The 17,965-nt window shown below is 46.3% G+C and overlaps 1 protein-coding gene across 4 annotated transcripts in view; it reads left to right on the top strand.

Moving 5' to 3' along the window:
* Window positions 1-17,965, top strand: part of LOC147712288 (uncharacterized) — a 126,380-nt gene that overhangs the window by 20,842 nt on the left and 87,573 nt on the right. For 2 of the 4 annotated variants that reach the window (XR_015295988.1, XM_086923023.1), the window contains exons 2-3: window positions 4,284-4,404; window positions 4,772-4,882. Coding sequence is in view for 3 of the 4 variants with exons in the window: in XM_086923023.1 (XP_086779149.1) it covers window positions 4,284-4,404; window positions 4,772-4,882 (232 nt within the window). In the remaining variant the exon portion in view is untranslated. Of the gene's footprint in view, window positions 1-4,277; window positions 4,405-4,771; window positions 4,883-17,965 lie in introns of all 4 variants that reach the window. The other 2 variants (XM_086923022.1, XM_086923020.1) reach the window with 1 other exon arrangement.

The following is a 17,965-nucleotide window of genomic DNA, read 5'->3' as shown; positions in this document are numbered from 1 at the left end:
TACTGACCCATGTCTCTCCTTCCCTTTGTAGCCAAAGTCACTGAGAATATCGTCAATGCAGATGGTAAACTTCATCAAAAAGAACGCTATCCTCCGCTCTTCCCAATCCGGATTCCACAGTAACCACAGCACTGAGACCACCCTCCTCGCCGCCACAGACGACATCCGCACGCTCCTCAACAAAGGCCACACCGCAGCCCTCATCCTCCTAGACATGTTTTTAGAGGGAGAAGTATTGTAGTCATGTTATGTCATCCTTGTCCTAACCTTGTCGTGTTCCATTCCCTTGATCCTTCCTACCCCCTCCCCTTTTTGTGGCTTGGTATTAACCAACATTCCAGTGGCAGTTGGAATGTCAGTTGCGGAGCATAGCACGGACTCGAACAGCTGAAGTGGCAATGAAGCTGTCATACTTCATCTTGAATAAAAGCCTCATTAGATTTCAAGTAGAGTTTATCTTCTTTTAATATAGTCCCCTTCTGAAATTCTAAATCCCATGGTTTTTATTTATTTATTATTTTATTTATTTAAGAGTTTTATATAGCGCTAGCCAGACCCGGAGGCATCAGAGTGCTTTACAACATATATTGTGATGCAGGTAGTTATACAGTATTACAATTAACAGCATTGTCTTGTGTCGAATCTTGTTCTGGCGTCTTGGGTATGAGTCAAACAAAAAGGAACAGGCAATGGAAAGTCTTCCTATTGAGGTGTCTAGGTTCTGCACTTGGCAGGATTCCTTTGGTGAAGGGGCTCTGTCACATTATGAGGCATCTCTCCCTTCGGGTGAGATCGATTGAGGAAGAGGTCTTTGAGCTGGCTTTTGAAGTTTACGAAGGAGGGGGTGGTCTTGATGTGGACTGGTGTGGAGTTCCAGATTTTGGGCGCATTTCCAGAGAAGGAGTGAGATAGGGTTTTTTGTTTGCCAGCATTTGGCGGAATGAGAAGAAGGGTATTGGTGCTCCTGAGGTTCCTCGTTTGTCCTGCCTTTTTGAGTTTGGAATTCAGGTTGGCCGGTTTTCCAGTGTGAAGAGCTTTATGTGTGAGACAGGCAGTTAGGAAGTTGGCACGCATTCTGATTGGGAGCCATTTTAGTACGAGAGGGAGAAATAAGGTCGTATTTCTTTGCTCCTGTGATCATCCTGGCAGCTGCATTTAGGGTTACTCGGATGGGAGCTAAGTGAGATTTTGCAATGCCCGTGAGAGTTGAGTTCCCGTAGTCCAATTCTGGTTTGCACCAAGGATTGTGTGGTCAGTTTAAGGGTTTTTTTGGGGGGGGAATGACCGATTTTTATTTTTTTTGGAGTAATTTTAGGCTCAAGAATGTGCTCTTTGCTGAGTTCTTGATATGTTTGTCCATGTTTAGGCTTGGGTCCAGGGTGATACCCAGGGATTTTACAGTCAGGGTAAGGTTGCAATTAAGAGCGTCAGTGGATTTTAGCCATTCTGTGACTAGGGGGGTCTGCTCCTTGTTGGATTTGAAAAGTATTTCTGTTTTGTCTTGGTTGAGCTTAAGGTGTTTGTGGGATAGCCAGTATTGTTTAATTTCTGTATGTCTCCAATTGAGGATGTTTCTAGGTAGATCTGGGTATCATCTGAATAGAGGTGGAAGGGGATGTTGGCTTTTTTTTCAGTATAGAGGTGAAGGGCTCCATGTAGATGTTAAACAGTGATAGGGAGAGAGTCAATCCTTGTGCTGCACCCCTGGTTATGGGGAGAAGGTCAGACTTGAAGTTGTTAATTTTCATTCTTATGAGTGGTTCTGAAGGCAGGAGGTAAACCGTTGTAGGACCACCTCATCTGCACCAGTTCTTTCTTGGAGTACATTTATGAGCAGATTTTTTTATTTATTTATTTTGAAAGTTTTATAAAGCGCGAACAAGATCCTAGCGGATATCAGAGCGCTGTACAAACAGTAAATGTTACTTAAACAGAAAACCAAAGCAGCTCAGAAACATATGTACAAGGCAAATAGTAAAAACAGCATAGTTAGGTGTAACATCAAAGGAAAGAAAGTGTCTTGAGGGTGGGGGCACATGTGCGTTTGTCACAGGACTTCAGTAGGTTCAGTAGTATCATGTGAACTTGGGCATGAGGATGGCTTTAACTTCCTTTTTAAAAAAGGTAGTGGATGGATTGAGTCTGGTTTCTGGGGGTAGGTTGCGGTTAACCGTGTCAAAGGCTGCCGATAGGTCAAGGAGTATAAGTAGGCAGTCACAGTCTGCATCGAGTGATTTGTAGACATCATCTATGATGTTCTGGATTGCTGTCTCTGTGATGCATCCTTTTCTGAAGCCTGATTGGTGAGTGTCTAGAAGGTTGTTCCTGTCAATGTGTTGGTTAAGTTGAAGGAGAGCACACCTTTCCAGGATTTTGGGTAGGAGAGGGAGATTGGAGACCGGCCTGAAGTTGTCAGGGTTGCTTGGGTCCGAGCCCATTTTTTAAAACTAATGGCATGACTTGGCCCATCTTTAGACAATCTGGCATCATTACAGTACTCGGGGAGATATTTATGATCTGGGTCCAGAGAGGGGCTAGGGTGAGGTTGAGTTTTTTAGCCAGTTTTACGGGAATCTGATCAGCTTTGTGTGAGAAGGTTTGGACCTGATAATCATTTCCGTGATGTCGCCTTCGGAGATGGGGTTGAATGTCTTCCAGCTGCACGGAGGGTGTCGAGGGGAGTTGTTTCCCTAATTGCCGGGAGGCAGGTTGTCGTTGGCTGCCAGGAGATGGTCATCAAGGGAGCGTTCGATCTTAGTGATTTTGTCGTTAAAGAAATTAGCAAAGGTGTCACGTAGTTCTTTGGAAGCCTGTTTGGTTGATGCAGGAGGATTGGCTGTTTGTTGTTTGATGAGACTGAAGAGTTCTTTAGGACGGTTTTTGGCATTGTCTAGTGCACTACAGAAGAAAGTAGATTTTTCATTCTTAATATTTTTATTGTATTTTCTGCGTTCTGATTTGAGTTGGTCAAGGTGGGTTGAGGAAGGGTTGTTCTGCCAGAGTCTTTCTGCCGCTTTGAGATGTCTTCTTTCAGAGTTTAGGTTTGTATTGAACCAGGTTCTCGATGGGTTGTTCCTGACTCTTTCTTTTTTTCCAAAGGGGTTGCCATTGTTGTGTTGTAGTGTGTAGTGAGCTCAGTTGCAGTTAGGTCATTCGAGTTTAGGGGTAGAAGTGTTCTTACCCTTTCTTCCAGGTCAGCATGGGGAATCTGTCTTAGATTTCTCGCTCAATGAAGGGTATCCTGTGGACGGGTAAGGCAGTGGGTCAGATGGTTAATGTGAAATAGAATTATGTGGTGGTCTGATCAGTCGACAGGGAGGATGTGGTTGATAGTAACTGTATCTTCCTGAGCTATAATGGCGTCCAGGATTGAGCCTCTATTATGCGTTTGCTCTGTGCAGTGTTGGGTAAGCTTATTTTTGAGAAGAAGTTTGTTTAGGGATTAGATCAGTGTTATTTGCATCATTTCAATGTAGGTTTAGGTCCCCTAATATAATGTTGTGAGAGTCTAGGAGAGAGCAGCGTGATATCGGGTCAGAGAGGTGCTCTCCGAAAGATGGAATGTTGCCTGGCGGGTGGTAGAGGAGATGGCAGTGAATCATTTTGTTGTCCTTCGTCTTAATGGTGGAGGATAGATATTCACATGTTTTGTAGGAGAGGGAGTCAGTTTCGGTTATAGCGATGTTGCTCTTGTGGATGATTGCAATACCCTCGCCACAATGGTTCTTTCTGTCTTTGTTTATGATTGAGAATCCGGGGGTACAAGCATGTCAAAGACAGGTAAGGTGGATTTGTTCAGCCAAGTTTCTGTGATGAACGCGATGTTAGTGTCATGAGTCATGTGTTTTAGTAGATATAAAAATAGTGTTGGAGAAGGCATTGTCAGGGGTAGTAAGCGCTATATAAATGCAAATCTTCCCTAATAACCTTGGTGAGAGTCAGACTCACATGGTGCAATGTGGATCTAGTTAGAAAGTAGCATTTCGGGTTCTGGTTCATAGTACTCACCTAGAAGAATGTGGAGAAAAGATCGCTCTCCAAGTGTTCCCGCAAGGTAGAATCTCAGGCCAATAGCAGCTGTCCTTATCCTGGGGGATATTGGACTCCTGGGCTGAGGTTATCAATAAATGCCAGCTTCAAGATTTTTACATTGTAGATAAAGAGAAGTGGGGGTAGTACAGTGAGGGAGGATTTTATTTTGTGAATAAATAGTCATGATGTAACCTATTTAACTGAATAGAAATGTAGAGTAAGTGATGCCACGTTTTGTGCTCGAGACACAGGTTGCCTACCACGATTCATCTGCATATTTATCGGAAGAGGAGTGGAAAATTTTACATCAATGGCAGGAGGAACTTCACCAGAATGTGATGAAAGAAATTGACCACGCTCTGGCCTCACTGGGTAATATCAAACTCTCCATCTTTACCTTGTCTTTACAGTCTAGAAAATGTATTCTCTTTCGTTTTAAGAGTCTTTGGAGGGATTTAGATGTTTGAACTTTCTGTTCCACAAAGGGTTTGTAATGTTGGTCAGGTATTTGGCATAAAAGATCTGCTATCAACTATCCAAATACAATTGAACGGTAGAGCGACTTTAACAAAACATTGAAAGAATCAATTCAGTTGACCAAAGGTTTTGGGAAGAATTGAAAAGTCGAAAAAGGGCTTTGGGCTGAGATCTACAGTTTGGATCCTCCCTCAATGACAGTAGAAATTCAGTGTTAGCTTTTAACAAGTAATGGCCGAGTTCTGATTTCTCTTATTAACAGGTCCTGTTATTGCCACCATGGTCGTATCCTTGAGAGCTAAAGCCGAAGACGAGCCATGCATGATGGAGGCCCAGAGGGCAGAGGGAAGACACAATAGGCATACTTTACCAAGTAAGTGAGGTGTGCATTAGCGTAAACCATGTAGTAATGGCTTAGGAGGACTTTCCCCAAAAGCCATACACACTCACCAACATGTTTGAACGCAGATACTCTCACATAGATAAATACATGACGACACTCACTTGCACCTGTACTCTCAGACTAAGAATGCTTATCTGAAGACACTATTGATGATCTATGTAAAAGATGGACAGACACCTCTGAGCTCATAGGCTGCAACACACTCTACCAGAGACCGGGAAAGAGCGAGAGATAAAAACACACCAGATTAATTGTTGCATTTATATTGTGCAGATGCTTCTCATATGTGTCCTGGTGCTAAATTCTCAACCACCAATAAAGACCAGCAATAAGACAAACTAGAAGGCTTCTAAGCTAAAAGAGGTGTGTTTTGAGTTTCTAATGGATGACTAGATGGTAAAAAACAAAGGGAAGAGGCAGAGTGTTCCAAAGCTCAGCAACTTGATAGGAAAAAGAGCGGCAGATATGAGGAACCTTCAAACGACTCAATAAAGATGGTCTTGGGAAGCAAGAAGAAGAATAAGGATGGGAAATGTTTTGTAGAAATATATGTATTATACCATGTACAGAACAGTAAATTAGACATAGGGCCTGATTTAGATCTTGGCGGATGGGATACTCCGTTACAAACGTCACGTCTAACCTATACGCCATGTTACAAGTGCCATAGGATATAATGCACTTATAATACAGCGAACGGTATATCTGTCATGTTTTTAACTGAGTTTCCCATCTGCCAGGATATAAATAAGGCCCCTAGTTTCTTAAGGGTTACGCTCTTCTGTACCAGGATCCACTGGCAATGAAACAGAGTTCACATAGCATCGAGCTTCAGCATTTTGCATCACTTGCAACCAGTAGATTAAGCTTTGACCTAGTACCGGCATGACAAAATTGTTTTTTTAGACTTCCGTAAGTCTCCCCTCCTGGGTCAAGGTTATCTCCAGATGCTGACAGAAGAGTGAGCAGACACTATGCATGGGAGTGTAACTTTGGGTGAATGTTTGGTCCCTTAGAATGCCAGAAAGCTTTGTGACATTTGATGCCCAAATCGGCTTCTCCAGTTGCTCTACTTTGGGAAAATTGCTTGTAGTAAAAACATTTATGTTTTATCCCAGTATTCCTTGACAATCAGGCACTAAAATCATTCTAATTACAATGAAGCCAGGTCGGCTTACTATAGGGAAACAAAGAAAGTGATGCCCCACTCCTGTTTATTACCACTGTGCTCCTTTGTTAAGGTTCTATAAAGTGGTATTAGATGTGCGCAAATGTGAGCACAAGATGCGGTACTTAGGGGCAGATGTATCAAGATTCCATTAAGCGAATCCTAAATAGCGATTTTTTTTTTTTTGTGATTCGCTATTTAGAATTCGCTAAATGGAATGTATGTACAAATTCGCTATTTTTTAGCGATTCCTTAAATTTCTATATTTGCGAATACGCATTTTGCTAATTTGCAAATAAGGAATAATTTCCAATGCATTCCTATGGGCCAGGAGGCCCATAGGTATGATTGTGAAGTAATTCTCAAATTGCGAATTCGCAATTTGCTAATCGCAATTTGAGAATTATTTCAAGGGTGTCTCAAAGACACCCTGCTGCTCCCCTGAAATGTACATGTGTGTGCATATGGCGCACATACAGGCCCTATGGGCATGTGTGTGCGTCACATGCCACCTTAACAAATGACAATTTGTGCATTTTTAAAAGAATTCGCAAATTACCATCAACAAGTTGGTGGTAATTTGCAATTTCTTAACCAAAATTCGCAAATTGAAATTGCTACATACATAGCATGCGATTCCTTAAATGCTATGGCAAAATAAGGAATCACAATTTTTTCCGATTCCTCAAATTGCGATTTTTTAATACATTCCAAAACATGCAAAATGGCCGTTTGCGAGTCGCAAAAGGCTTGATACATCTGCCCCTTAATGTTTTCTATAGAAGGAAATAACATGCAGCCATTTAGTTCCCATGGCAACTAAAGGAAAGCATGTAATTGAATAAAACTAACAGGTTACAGATTTTTGTAGTACGGTAAGAGCACTAATTAGGGCTTCTGATCACAATGTCAAGGTCCAGATCCAGAATGCTCCATCCTAGAATAAGATCTGCTACATGATGTTTGCTCACCCAGAAGATCAAATGAGTGCACCTACAAAAACCACAGTACACTATACTAGAAACATGCAAGCATGCCCTAGCTATGGATATCGGTGCTCACAGACCTTGTCACATTCACCAGAAACTCGCAACCCTACCTGTTCCAGATTTATTGGACCACAGTGGTTGCAAGTGTAGCATGCATGAGGCTATGTGTACCAGGAACACCTATGCCCACAGATAACAGCATCTTCCAGACACAGGCAGGAGCACATGCACATAGTAAATTCATATGAGCTCAAAGACTATAGTTCTCTCATCCAGAGGCACACATGTATTGTATTGTATTGTATTGTAATTGCATTTATATAGCGCTTATTACCCCAGACAAGGCGTCAACGCGCTTTTTCGGCTGGTAGCACGCTACTCCGGGACCCATAGAGGATTAGTGTTGAATTAGTATAGTGAAACATGCAAGTACATTTTAAGTGGTGGATAGGTTAGTCAGTTATTTGGATTTGGAATTATAGCAGAAGGATAGAGGAGGACAAAGGTTTGTATTTATTTATCACTTGTTGACGCATTCAGGAAGCCTATAAAAGATTAGTGGTTAATTAATATGGTGCAATATGAGGAAATTTCAGTGGTGGATATTAGTCTGTTACTTGGAGTGAGAAGGATAGCGGAGGGATAGAAGGGGAAGAAAGATTTGCATTCATATAGCACTTGTTACCCCTGATTGGTGTTGAAGCGCTTTTCTGGCAAGTAGCACGCCACTCCGGAACCCATAAAGGATTAGTGTTGAAAATTAGTATAGTATAAATATGAAGTAATTTGAGTAGTAGATATGTTATTCAGTTATTTGGGCAGTATATTAGTATAGTTGAATATGGAATTTGAGAAGTGAACATGTTAGTCTGTTAATTTTGATTGCAAATGATAGTGGAGGGATAAAAGAGTGAAGGATATTTTTTTTTTTATTTTTTTTAGGTCTTAGCAGTAGGAAGAGGCTTTTGGATGAGTAAAAAGGAGTTTTGGAGGGGAGGAGTCAGAGGGGAGAGTTTTTAGAAAGGTTTGTTTTAGGGGATCGGTGTAGTAAAAGGGTGTCAGATGATGCAAGGAGGGGTAGAGTAGGAGAGAGTCTAGAAAGGGTTATTTTGGCGATCATAGTAGTGGTATGGGGTTTGGGATGAATGAGAGAGTGGATGTAGAGGATATATTGATAGATGTATAGGATGAGAGATAGGGTAGTGCATTGAAAGGAGTAGTAGAAAGAAGTTTGAGATGAGTCAGAAGGTTGGGCTAGAAGATATATTGAGCGAAGTATAAGCTGACAAATAGGCTAGTGCATTGGAAATGCTAAATTAGAAGAAAGTGATAAATATATAGATCCATAAGTACATAGATACATAAGGGAAGTAAGTATATTTAGATTAAATATATTGATAGAAGCACAGGATGAGAAATAGGGTAGTGCATTGGATTTGCTTTTTCAGGAGAAAAGTAACAGACACACAGATCCAAGTACATGGAAGGTCCATAGATGCACAATGGAAGTATATGTACATGTAGACCAAAGATGATTTTTATTTATTGATTAATATTATTATTTATCTATTTTTTCTTTTCTCTTAACATAATTATTTTACATGTTTGATAATGTAATACACAAAGATAGGTACATATCTACAGTGAAAACAAATGATTATATACAGAGGGATATGCTGTAAATTTCTGTTTACGTATGGTGCTTTTGTGGGGAAGAGCCAAATCTTGAGTAGTTTTCTGAAGATAAGGTGGTTGTCAGTGGATCTTATGTTGGGGGGTAAAGAGTTCCATAGTTGGCTGCTTGAACAGAGAAGGATGTGCCACCCATGTTTTCTTTCTTGTATGGTGGGATTTCGAGGCGAGATACTCCTTTTAAACGGAGGTTCATTTGTTGAATGTGTTTGGTGATTTTATTCCTGATGAATAGTGGTCCTATTCCATGTTTTGCTTTGTGAGTAATACAAAGCAGCTTGAACGTGGATCTTCTGGCAATCGGTAACCAATGCAGGGCTTTCAAGGCAGGGGAGATGTGGTCTCATTGTTTGATATGCAAGAGTAGTCTGGCAGCCGAGTTCTGAACCTGTTGTAGTCTTTTCATGGTCGTTAAAGGTGATCCGTGGTAGAGGCTATTGGCGTAATCGAGTTTGGATAGAACAAGGGAGATGGTAGCTTGGACCTTGTGTGGAAATCCCAAATGAGGCAAAATTTGTTGCAGCGTTTTTATAGTAGCAAAGCTTGATCTTGCTAGTTTATCCACTTGGGCATTTATCAACAGCTTGGAGTCCATGGTCATTTCGAGGTTTCTTACTTCCTTCGATACTTTAGGCAGTCATCCCAGTTCATCAGGCCATGCGGCTAGCGGGTTGTAATTTTTCCAATCGCCACACGTGAGTATTTCAGTTTTTGAAGCATTTAATTTGAGATGGCTCCAAGTCCTCCACTGATCCACGGCTCTGAGACAGCTTCAAATTGGTGATTTTCCAATGTCTTTGGGGCATTCCAGTTGAATGAGTATTTGCGTGTCATCTGCATAGTTGTAGCACGTGAGGTAAAATGTATTGATCAGTACTGGTAAAGACTTCATGTAGATGTTGAAAAGCATGGGCTAGATGATAGAACCTTGAGGGACCCCTGCTTTTGTTGAGTACGGTTTGGACGAGAACGGTGGAGTATGGATGACATTAGTTCTGTTTCAAAGGTAGGACGCGATCCAGTCTAGAGCAGTTCCCTCTATGCCGGCTTCATAAAGTCTTTATTTCAGAGTGTCATGGTCAACCGTGTCAAGGGCAGCTGAGAGGTCCAAGAGGAGTAGCGCAGCAACCTCGTTGCGGTCAACTGTATTCTTTAGGTCATCCCGGATGGCCAGGAGGGCAGATTCAGTGCCTCTTCCAGGACGGAATCCTGTTTGGAAATCTGAAAGTATGTCATTGTCTTCAATGAATTGTGACATCTGGGCGAACACTGCTCTTTCTATCAGTTTGCCCAGGAAAGGTCCATTTGTAATGGGTCTGCAGTTGTCAGGGTTCGGGGGGTCCAAGTTTGTTTTCTTCAGTAAAGGGCGTATGTATGACGTTTTGAGTTCTTCTGGAGATATTCCAGTAGTTACGGAATCGTTGTTGATTTATTTTTTTTTAAAACACCTTTATTAAGTCAAACAGGTACATACACGGCTTACTGCCTACATCCCCCTCGGGCCGGCCATGCGATAATCACATACATATGCAGTAATCGTACCCCTACCAATACACAGCCGTGTGCCGTCAACCCTGGGGAACAGCGGCGCAAGGGTCCCTTAGAGAACATATATGAACCGCTGGGAGCCGCAGGAATCCTTATAGCAGATATGTAAGAGCCCACATTAACATAGCAGCAGGTCCGTGTAGGCCTTACTCTCAGCGCCCGGCAATGTAGGTGTAGTTTATTTTTTAAAGAAGCCTCCCTCCCTTCCTGAGGTAAACCCCGCTAATCCCCCCCTTAGAGCCCCCCCTTCCCAACAAAAAAGCCAGTTCGCTGATCTTCATGTCTCAAAAAAAGAAAAAAAAGTCATTGTGCATTGCATTCCCATGTTTGTGTCTTCACCCCGAGTGTAATTGCCCCAGAATGACCTGCGTGAGCTCAGTGCATCCCCAGGGAGTGTCCTGTGTGTATCACTGCTGGCCTCGCACCATAGAGCGTCTGGGCATCAATACTCCACCCAGCCACCGCTGTTCCCCACGGGTCACCACCGAGTCTCACTCGCCATGGTTCCATAGAGGCCTGTCGTCTATGTGTGGGTCACTGCACTCCATCCTCCCCTTCCCGCTGCATGTCCGCATCGTCCTCTCTAGCGTGCCTAACGGTGTTGTACAGACCCCAACATTTTTTCGGGCGACTGGTGGGTGGGAGGAGCTCACTGTAGCGCTCCGATTGTGTGCAGCAGTATACCATGTCTCTGGCCCACCGCTTCTTGGTTGGCGTCGGACCCCTCATCCAGCACTGCGCCACTGCACGTCTTGCCAATAATAGGCCCATATCTGTCAAACGCCTGAATGCCGCCGGTAATGCCCTTGAATAGCCCAGCAGCGCCAAGGCCGGATCGACTGGAAGTTCATGGTTCAGTATCTCGCTCAGCTCCGCTATAACTTCCACCCAAAACTCGTGTACCCCACGGCATCCCCACGCCACGTGGAGGAAGTCAGCCACAGGTGCGTGGCAACGCTCGCACTCAGGGGACTGCCGAAGACCGTAACGATGTAGACGCTCTGGGGTGTAGTACACTCTCTGTAAGAATTTAAAATGAATCAGCCTGTGTCGACCATTCAGCGACAGCTTTCTAGTGTTGGTGCAGCAATATGTCCACATAGAGTTGTCTATCGTAGTCTCCAGGTCGCTCTGCTAGGCAAGGCGTGCCTTGGAGGGTTCTTGTGGGAGGCAATGCTTCTATAGAGGTGTGCTGTTATATGTCGCGAAGATACGGTGTCTATGACCTGGGAGAGTTCCGGGAGGTCTGGTGGCTCTTCCAAGTCTGGGCCACGGGCGTCTTTCAGGGCGCATCGGACCCTGTGGAACTGGAACCGCTGCAGTAGCATTGGGCGATCCACTCCCTGGGCTATCTGATCCCAAGTTTTAGCTTTCCCATCCTCGAACAGTGCTCCCGCGGTCTTAATCCCCAGCCCGTGTAAGGCTCGGACAACGTTCTTGTCCTCGATGGGTGCCAGCCACAGCAGCCACTCCACCGACATCGAAGGAGAGTAGAGCCACTCGCCTCCCCTGGCCCTCAGCAACGAGTTCCAGGCATGCTTCGTAGCAGTAATCGAGTCTAGTACTCCGACTCTACGGTCCACTGGGGTGCAGACCGTAGCTGGGAGTGGAAGAGGGTCCGCGAAAAGTTGCTCCATCCGCACATGATTGATGTTCTTCTCGCCATGAATCCACGTATGCACGTGAGCTGCCTGTGCCACCCTATAGTAGCACTCCAGATCAGGGTCGCGCGAAGCCCACCTAGCTCATACGGAAGCGTGAGTGTGCTCCACTTAACCCGCAGCTGTTTACCACCTCAGGCCAGCCGGACCATAAGTTTTGTTAGATTCGCGAAGAAGGCCTTCGAGAGTATCATGGGCAAAGTGTTAAACAAAAAAAGGAAGCGTGGCAGTATCACCATCTTCATGATGGCTACACGGCCCATCCGGGAGAGCGGGAGTTTACACCACCATTCCACATCGTCCTCACATTTACTGTATGCCACACCATAGTTCTCACGGAAAAGTACCTCCGCATTCGTATGGATCATTATGCCAAGGTACCGCACAGAGTCTGTCGTAAGGGATATTCCATGTCAAAGCGGACAGACACCGGAGTTAACGGGAACACCACTGATTTCTCCCAGTTAATCTTCAGACCCGAGAGAGCTCCAAAACGCACTACTTCACATAAGACAGGGGATAGGTTTGCTTCTGGGTTCCTCACATAGAGTAGCGTGTCATCCGCGTATGTCGAGATGACAATTTTATATGTCGGGAAACTAACCCCTTGATGCCAGTGATACTCACGTAGCGTGCAAGCCAGCGGCTCAGCGACGAGGGCATACAACAACGGGGACAGGGGGCAACCCTGTCTCGTACCTCTGCTAATATCAAAAGGATCTGAGACACGGTCTCCTAGGCGCACCCTAGCCGTAGGTCTCCAGTACAGCGCCCCAATCATCTGCAAAAACTGCTCCCCCAGTCCCAGTCTGCGCAGGACCTTCAGCATGAACGGCCACTCCACTGAGTCGAAGGCCTTCTCCATGTCCAGGAACACTGCGACAGCCTTCGCGTCCTGTCGCACATGTTGCAAAGTGCCCAACACGGTGCGTATGTTATAGGTTAAGTTCCTGCCAGGCACGAAGCCAGCCTGTTCAGGCGCCACCACCTCAGGCGCTAGAAGGGACAGACGAGTGGCCAGAACCTTGGCATAGAGTTTGGTGTCTACGTTCAGGAGGGATAGCGGTCTATACGAGCTACAGACATTCGAAGGCTTTGCCAGGTTTCAAGATGGTTACCAATAGGGCCTCTCTCATCGTGTGTGGCATACTGCCCTCCTCTCATATCTCGTCAAATAGGGAAGACAGGTGGGGAATAAGTTTATCCTTAAATGCCTTATAGAACCCCACCGTCAGACCGTCAATCCCGGGGGCGCTGTGCGCACGCATACTTGCTAGAGCGTCAGAAATCTCGTCTGCCTGGATAGGGGACATTAGGAACTCTCTGTCTGACTGAGCCAAGAACGGCAGCTGTACATGTTCCAGATAGTCGTCCATGTCCGATTCCAGGTTTTCCGTTTTAGTAGTGTATAAATTAGAGTAGTAGTCACGGAATTCCGTGATGATCTCCTCGTCCGACGTGGCAATGCCCCCTCCCGAAGTATTAAGTTCAGTCAGTTTGGGTGTTCTCCTGGCGTCGCGCAATATTCTGGCTAATAGCGAGCTAGGGCGCTTGCTCTCTCCATAAGTTCTCGCCGAGGCATATTTCCCCATATAGCAAACCTCCCTATCCGCCTCCTCGTTGAATTCCGAGATAAGGGATCGTATTCTATCTGCTGTAGAGGGGTCTGGGGTAGCCAGGAGTCGTTTCTCCAGGTCAGCCAATTCAGATTCCAGGGCGCGCAGCCGCTGCCGTATGGCCTTCAAGACACTAGAATGTTTGGTCATAGCGATCCCACGGATGTATACCTTAAACGCCTCCCAAACCGTGTGGAAAGCGTCCACAGAACCTATATTCTTCTCGAAAAAGAGATCAATTTTTTTCTGCCATTTCCCCTCTAAAAGCGTCATCTAGCAACGCATACGGGGGAAAGCGCCATGTGAACGGGGGGATCCTGCATGCCGGTGTCTCCAGTACCAGCAGTATCAGCGAATGATCAGATGATGTGCGCGCAAGAACAGTGCATGCCAGAATTCGGCTAGAGATGGAGTAAGAGGCCAACCAGTAGTCAATCCTGGTGTGAATGTTGTGGAATAATGAATAGTGTGTGTACCCAGTCTTCCACCCCCCCCCCACTCCCCTGCAACCCCATCCCAACTTTGAGCAACCACCACATCAGTGTGCTGAACGCGCGGGGGCCTAGGTAGCCTGGAGTCATAGTCTCTACCTTGTCTCAGAACTCTTGTGCGTCCCTCCACCCGCTCCCGACATGCACAGTGTCTGTAAATAGCACAACGTTGCATTAGCTGTCAAAAATTGTCTGTTGTGCGCCACGCCTCTGCGGTGCGCGCCCAAACCACACATCGGTGAATGTCCCCAACTCCATGCGGGTCGCTGCATAATGCCCACGTGCTAGAGCCCTGCGCGCCTGTGGCCAACAGCGAACCATAATACAACCAGAGAAATCTTCCCTGCCGTGTATCCCCCCCCCTTCAAGAACCACTTATCTGTACATTTTGTAGTCCTCATAGTCTGTGCCGTACGCCCCACCACCCCGTCAGGGGGGGCTGCCGATGGTCCTCCCAGGGCGTCTCAACACAAACGCAAAGGCAATCCACCATGCAGGTCAAGAGGTTAATCCTGATCGTCCAGTCGGCTATCGCTCTCCCCGTCCTCCGGGTTCTTTTCAGCGTTCGCCTTCTGCTCCCTCGACCAACGCTTCATCGCTTGCTGCAGGGCCTTGGGATTCGTGAAGATATGTGAATGGCCGCCTCTATTGACACGCAGCTTGGCCGGGTACAGCAAGGCGTAGTCCAGGCCCATCTCCCTGAGACGCTTTTTGTGAGGGATGAATTGTTTCCGCTCTTCCTGCACCTTTGCAGTGAAATCCGGGTATAGCGATATGGCGGACCCCTCATACTGCAGATTTTGTTTTGTCCTTGCCAAGCGGAGCGCAGTGTCCCTGTCCCTATAGTTAAGCAGTTTCGCTATTATTGGTCTTGGCGGCGCTCCCGGCTGCGGGCGAGGGGCCAGTGATCTATGTGCCCTCTCCACTGTGAACATGGCTGAGAACACTCCGTCTCCCAGAAGTTTCGTGAGCAGTTGTTCCACGAAGCGTTCCATGAGGCCTGTAGATGTGCTTTCCGGAAGGCCCGTTATGCGCAGGTTGCAGCGACGGGAGCGCGCCTCCAAATCCTCCGTCTTATCCTGAAGGGCCTGCATCAGTCTCCATTTTTTTTGGGCCGTGTCCAGGTCTGTTTGTGCCTCTTCCACTTCAGTCATCCTCCTTTCCGCCATATCATGTCTCTCGGCGTGTTTATCTAGCCGTTCCGCCATTCTATCCTTTCTGTATGACATAGCTAGTCTATCTTGGATCCCAGGGCCGAGATGCTGGTCTGGATTCCCTGCTCCATGGATAGCAGCATGGCCTTAATATCTGAGTCAGCGCTCCGAGCCTCCTCCGATCGCGACGTGGGGCCATCCTCTGTCAGCGGGCTCTGCTGCAGTAACCGCTTCTGAGAAAAGGGCAACTTACTCTGGGTTCTGTCGCCTTTGCCCATCTCACCACTATTATCGCACCAAGTCTACAGGTAAACGTGGAGGGCGAGAGACTGGCCGCCCCGTGTGTATCTGCAAGGCTATGCCACCCGCGGCTACCGCCGCTCGCCAAGCGGCCCCCCAAAATGTCAGAGAAGGGAAATGTCTGGCCCCGCGTCGCTGTCGCCTCGTCCCAGGAGCCAATCATCCTCTCAGCCCAAGGCACGAACGGCGTGTTTCACAGTAGGAAGGAAGGGGGGACTGTACCTCAGGGGCCGCCACCAGCCGCAGCACGGTGCTCAATGGAAGGACCAGCCTGGGGGGGTCGAATCCCTGCCCTGTGACCAAACGTGCCAGTGTAGTCTTGATCTCGGGCCCACCACGCACCAGAAGCAGTCCCACTCTCAGCCCCAGGAGCACAATGCCTCACCGGTCCGCCACGTGAAAGTGAAGAAATGGCGCGAAGCTCCCCCGAAGTATAATTTTGTCCCTTCAACTCGAGCAGGTCATGATAGGTGCTTCCTGGCCGGTTAACAGTGTGTTCAGTTACACCCGTGGTCCCCCGGATCAGCCAAAGTCGGGCCCTCACCCGTCCGACTTCCCGGGAGGGGGTCAGTGCCTACCCTCGTCCTCGAAGGTATCGGAAGGGGAGCAGGAGCGGTCCCAGTGGCCGATCGGGGTTGGTGCGTGGGGAACCGCCGCTCGCCGCAGCCCCTCTGACATGCTACACACTCACCGGGGATAAGTGTTCGGAGGGCCGGCACACTGCACAGTCCGTGGCCGCACGCCCCGTTACGCTGCCCGGGCACTGAGCTTACTCCAGCCCGCGGCCTCCCGGCCTGTCACCTCGGGAATTCCGCCGTAGCGCCGCTCAGCCTTGTCTCCTCTCCCTCGCTGCCGCCCGGGCGCTCGTCCGATGTACTGGTTCTGGGGAGTATGAGGAGGCAGGAATCAGCTCGCTAACCTTGTTATTCAGGAGAAATGCAGGATATTTCAACTAGTGCATGGCGGAGCCGCGGGATCAGGCAGCCATCTCGCTTGCCGGCTAGCTCCGCCCCCCCATCGTTGATGATTTTTCTTACTGGAATGGCAGCAGAGGTTTTTAAAAGCATTGTCTTGAAAGTTTGTGGCAGACAGGGGTCAGAAGGGCTGCCGGCAGACCTGCTTGCTTTGACCAGGTCCATAAATTCATTGTGTGAGATGTGTTGGAAGGAACGGAGAGGCTTGATTAGAGCATTCTTGGATAGTTGTTTTGTACAAGGGTTAGTGCTGGTGCTTTGTTTCTGTTTTAAGTACGAGTCTGTCTGCTTTGTCCGTGTAATGATTTGCCAGTTTGTCTGTGAAATCTTGAGTAACAGGATGAGTTCCTTCTAGGCAATTTGGTTTTCGAAATTTATTGAGTATTTTATAGAATTCTTTATTTGCACTTTTAGCGTTTTGAATTCTGTCTGAATAGTACCTTTTCTTAGCTTTTTTGATAGCCGACTTATATAACCAGTTAATTTTCTGTAGGTAAAGTTTGTCTTGTTTGGCGTTTGTTTTGAGCCAGGTACATTGCAGCTTTCAAATTTTTTATTTTATGTCTTTTATTTCTATGTTTTTGAAAGGCGCTTTTTTTCTTTTGTTCTGTTGTGTGGTTTTGAGTGGTATCAGGATGTCAAAAGCTTCCTGTAGCCACTCCTATAGATTCTGAACAGAATTTATGGTTTCCAGATTTATACTGGATGTTAGTTGTGTTTCCAAGTGTTCCAAATTGAGTTTGTTCCACGGCCGATACGTGGATGGATGTAAGGTAGTTTTAGGTGAGTCGCTTAGTGTTGTTTTATGTTGGAAAGCAAGCAAGTGATGGTCTGACCATGTGACTGAAGTTATAGTTTGGAAGGTAACTAGTTCAGTTTTAGCAAAAATGACATCTAGAATATGTCCAGCGGTGTGTAACGGATTGTGGGCAATCTGATGCAGGTTCAATGCGTCTAGGCCGGTGATTATTGTTTTTGGATGCATCATATTAGTTTTATCAAACCAAATGTTAAGGTCACCCATAACGCATAGGTTGGAGTGTATTGTTATCAGGTTTGAAACTGTGTCTAGAAGTGCATCTGGGAATGTTGCCTTGCTAGGTGGAGGTCTGTAAAGGAGCAGGAAGTTACAGATGGAAGACGATGTAGGATTGCATCTTGTTAGAAGACCCTCACAATTCTTTATGGAGATGTTGTCAACTTTAGTGATATGTATTGTTTGCCTGAATACAACAGCTAGACCACCTCCTTTTTTGGCTATACGATTTTGGGTGATTATTTGATAGCCCAGAGGAATGGCTTCATGCAGGACTGGAGCCATATCTTCTCCCAACCATGATTCGGTTATGAATAGTAAGTCTGGTTTTGCATCGGTGAGAAGGTCGTAGATGTGATGCTTGTTTTTAGAAAGGGATCCAGCATTTATTAGTAGACAGTGTAGAGAGTTGTCTTTGGTGATA

Source organism: Lissotriton vulgaris, chromosome 5 (assembly GCF_964263255.1).
Source record: "Lissotriton vulgaris chromosome 5, aLisVul1.2, whole genome shotgun sequence".
NCBI classification, from domain to species: domain Eukaryota; kingdom Metazoa; phylum Chordata; class Amphibia; order Caudata; family Salamandridae; genus Lissotriton; species Lissotriton vulgaris.
This window is presented reverse-complemented; position numbering and strand designations above follow the sequence as displayed.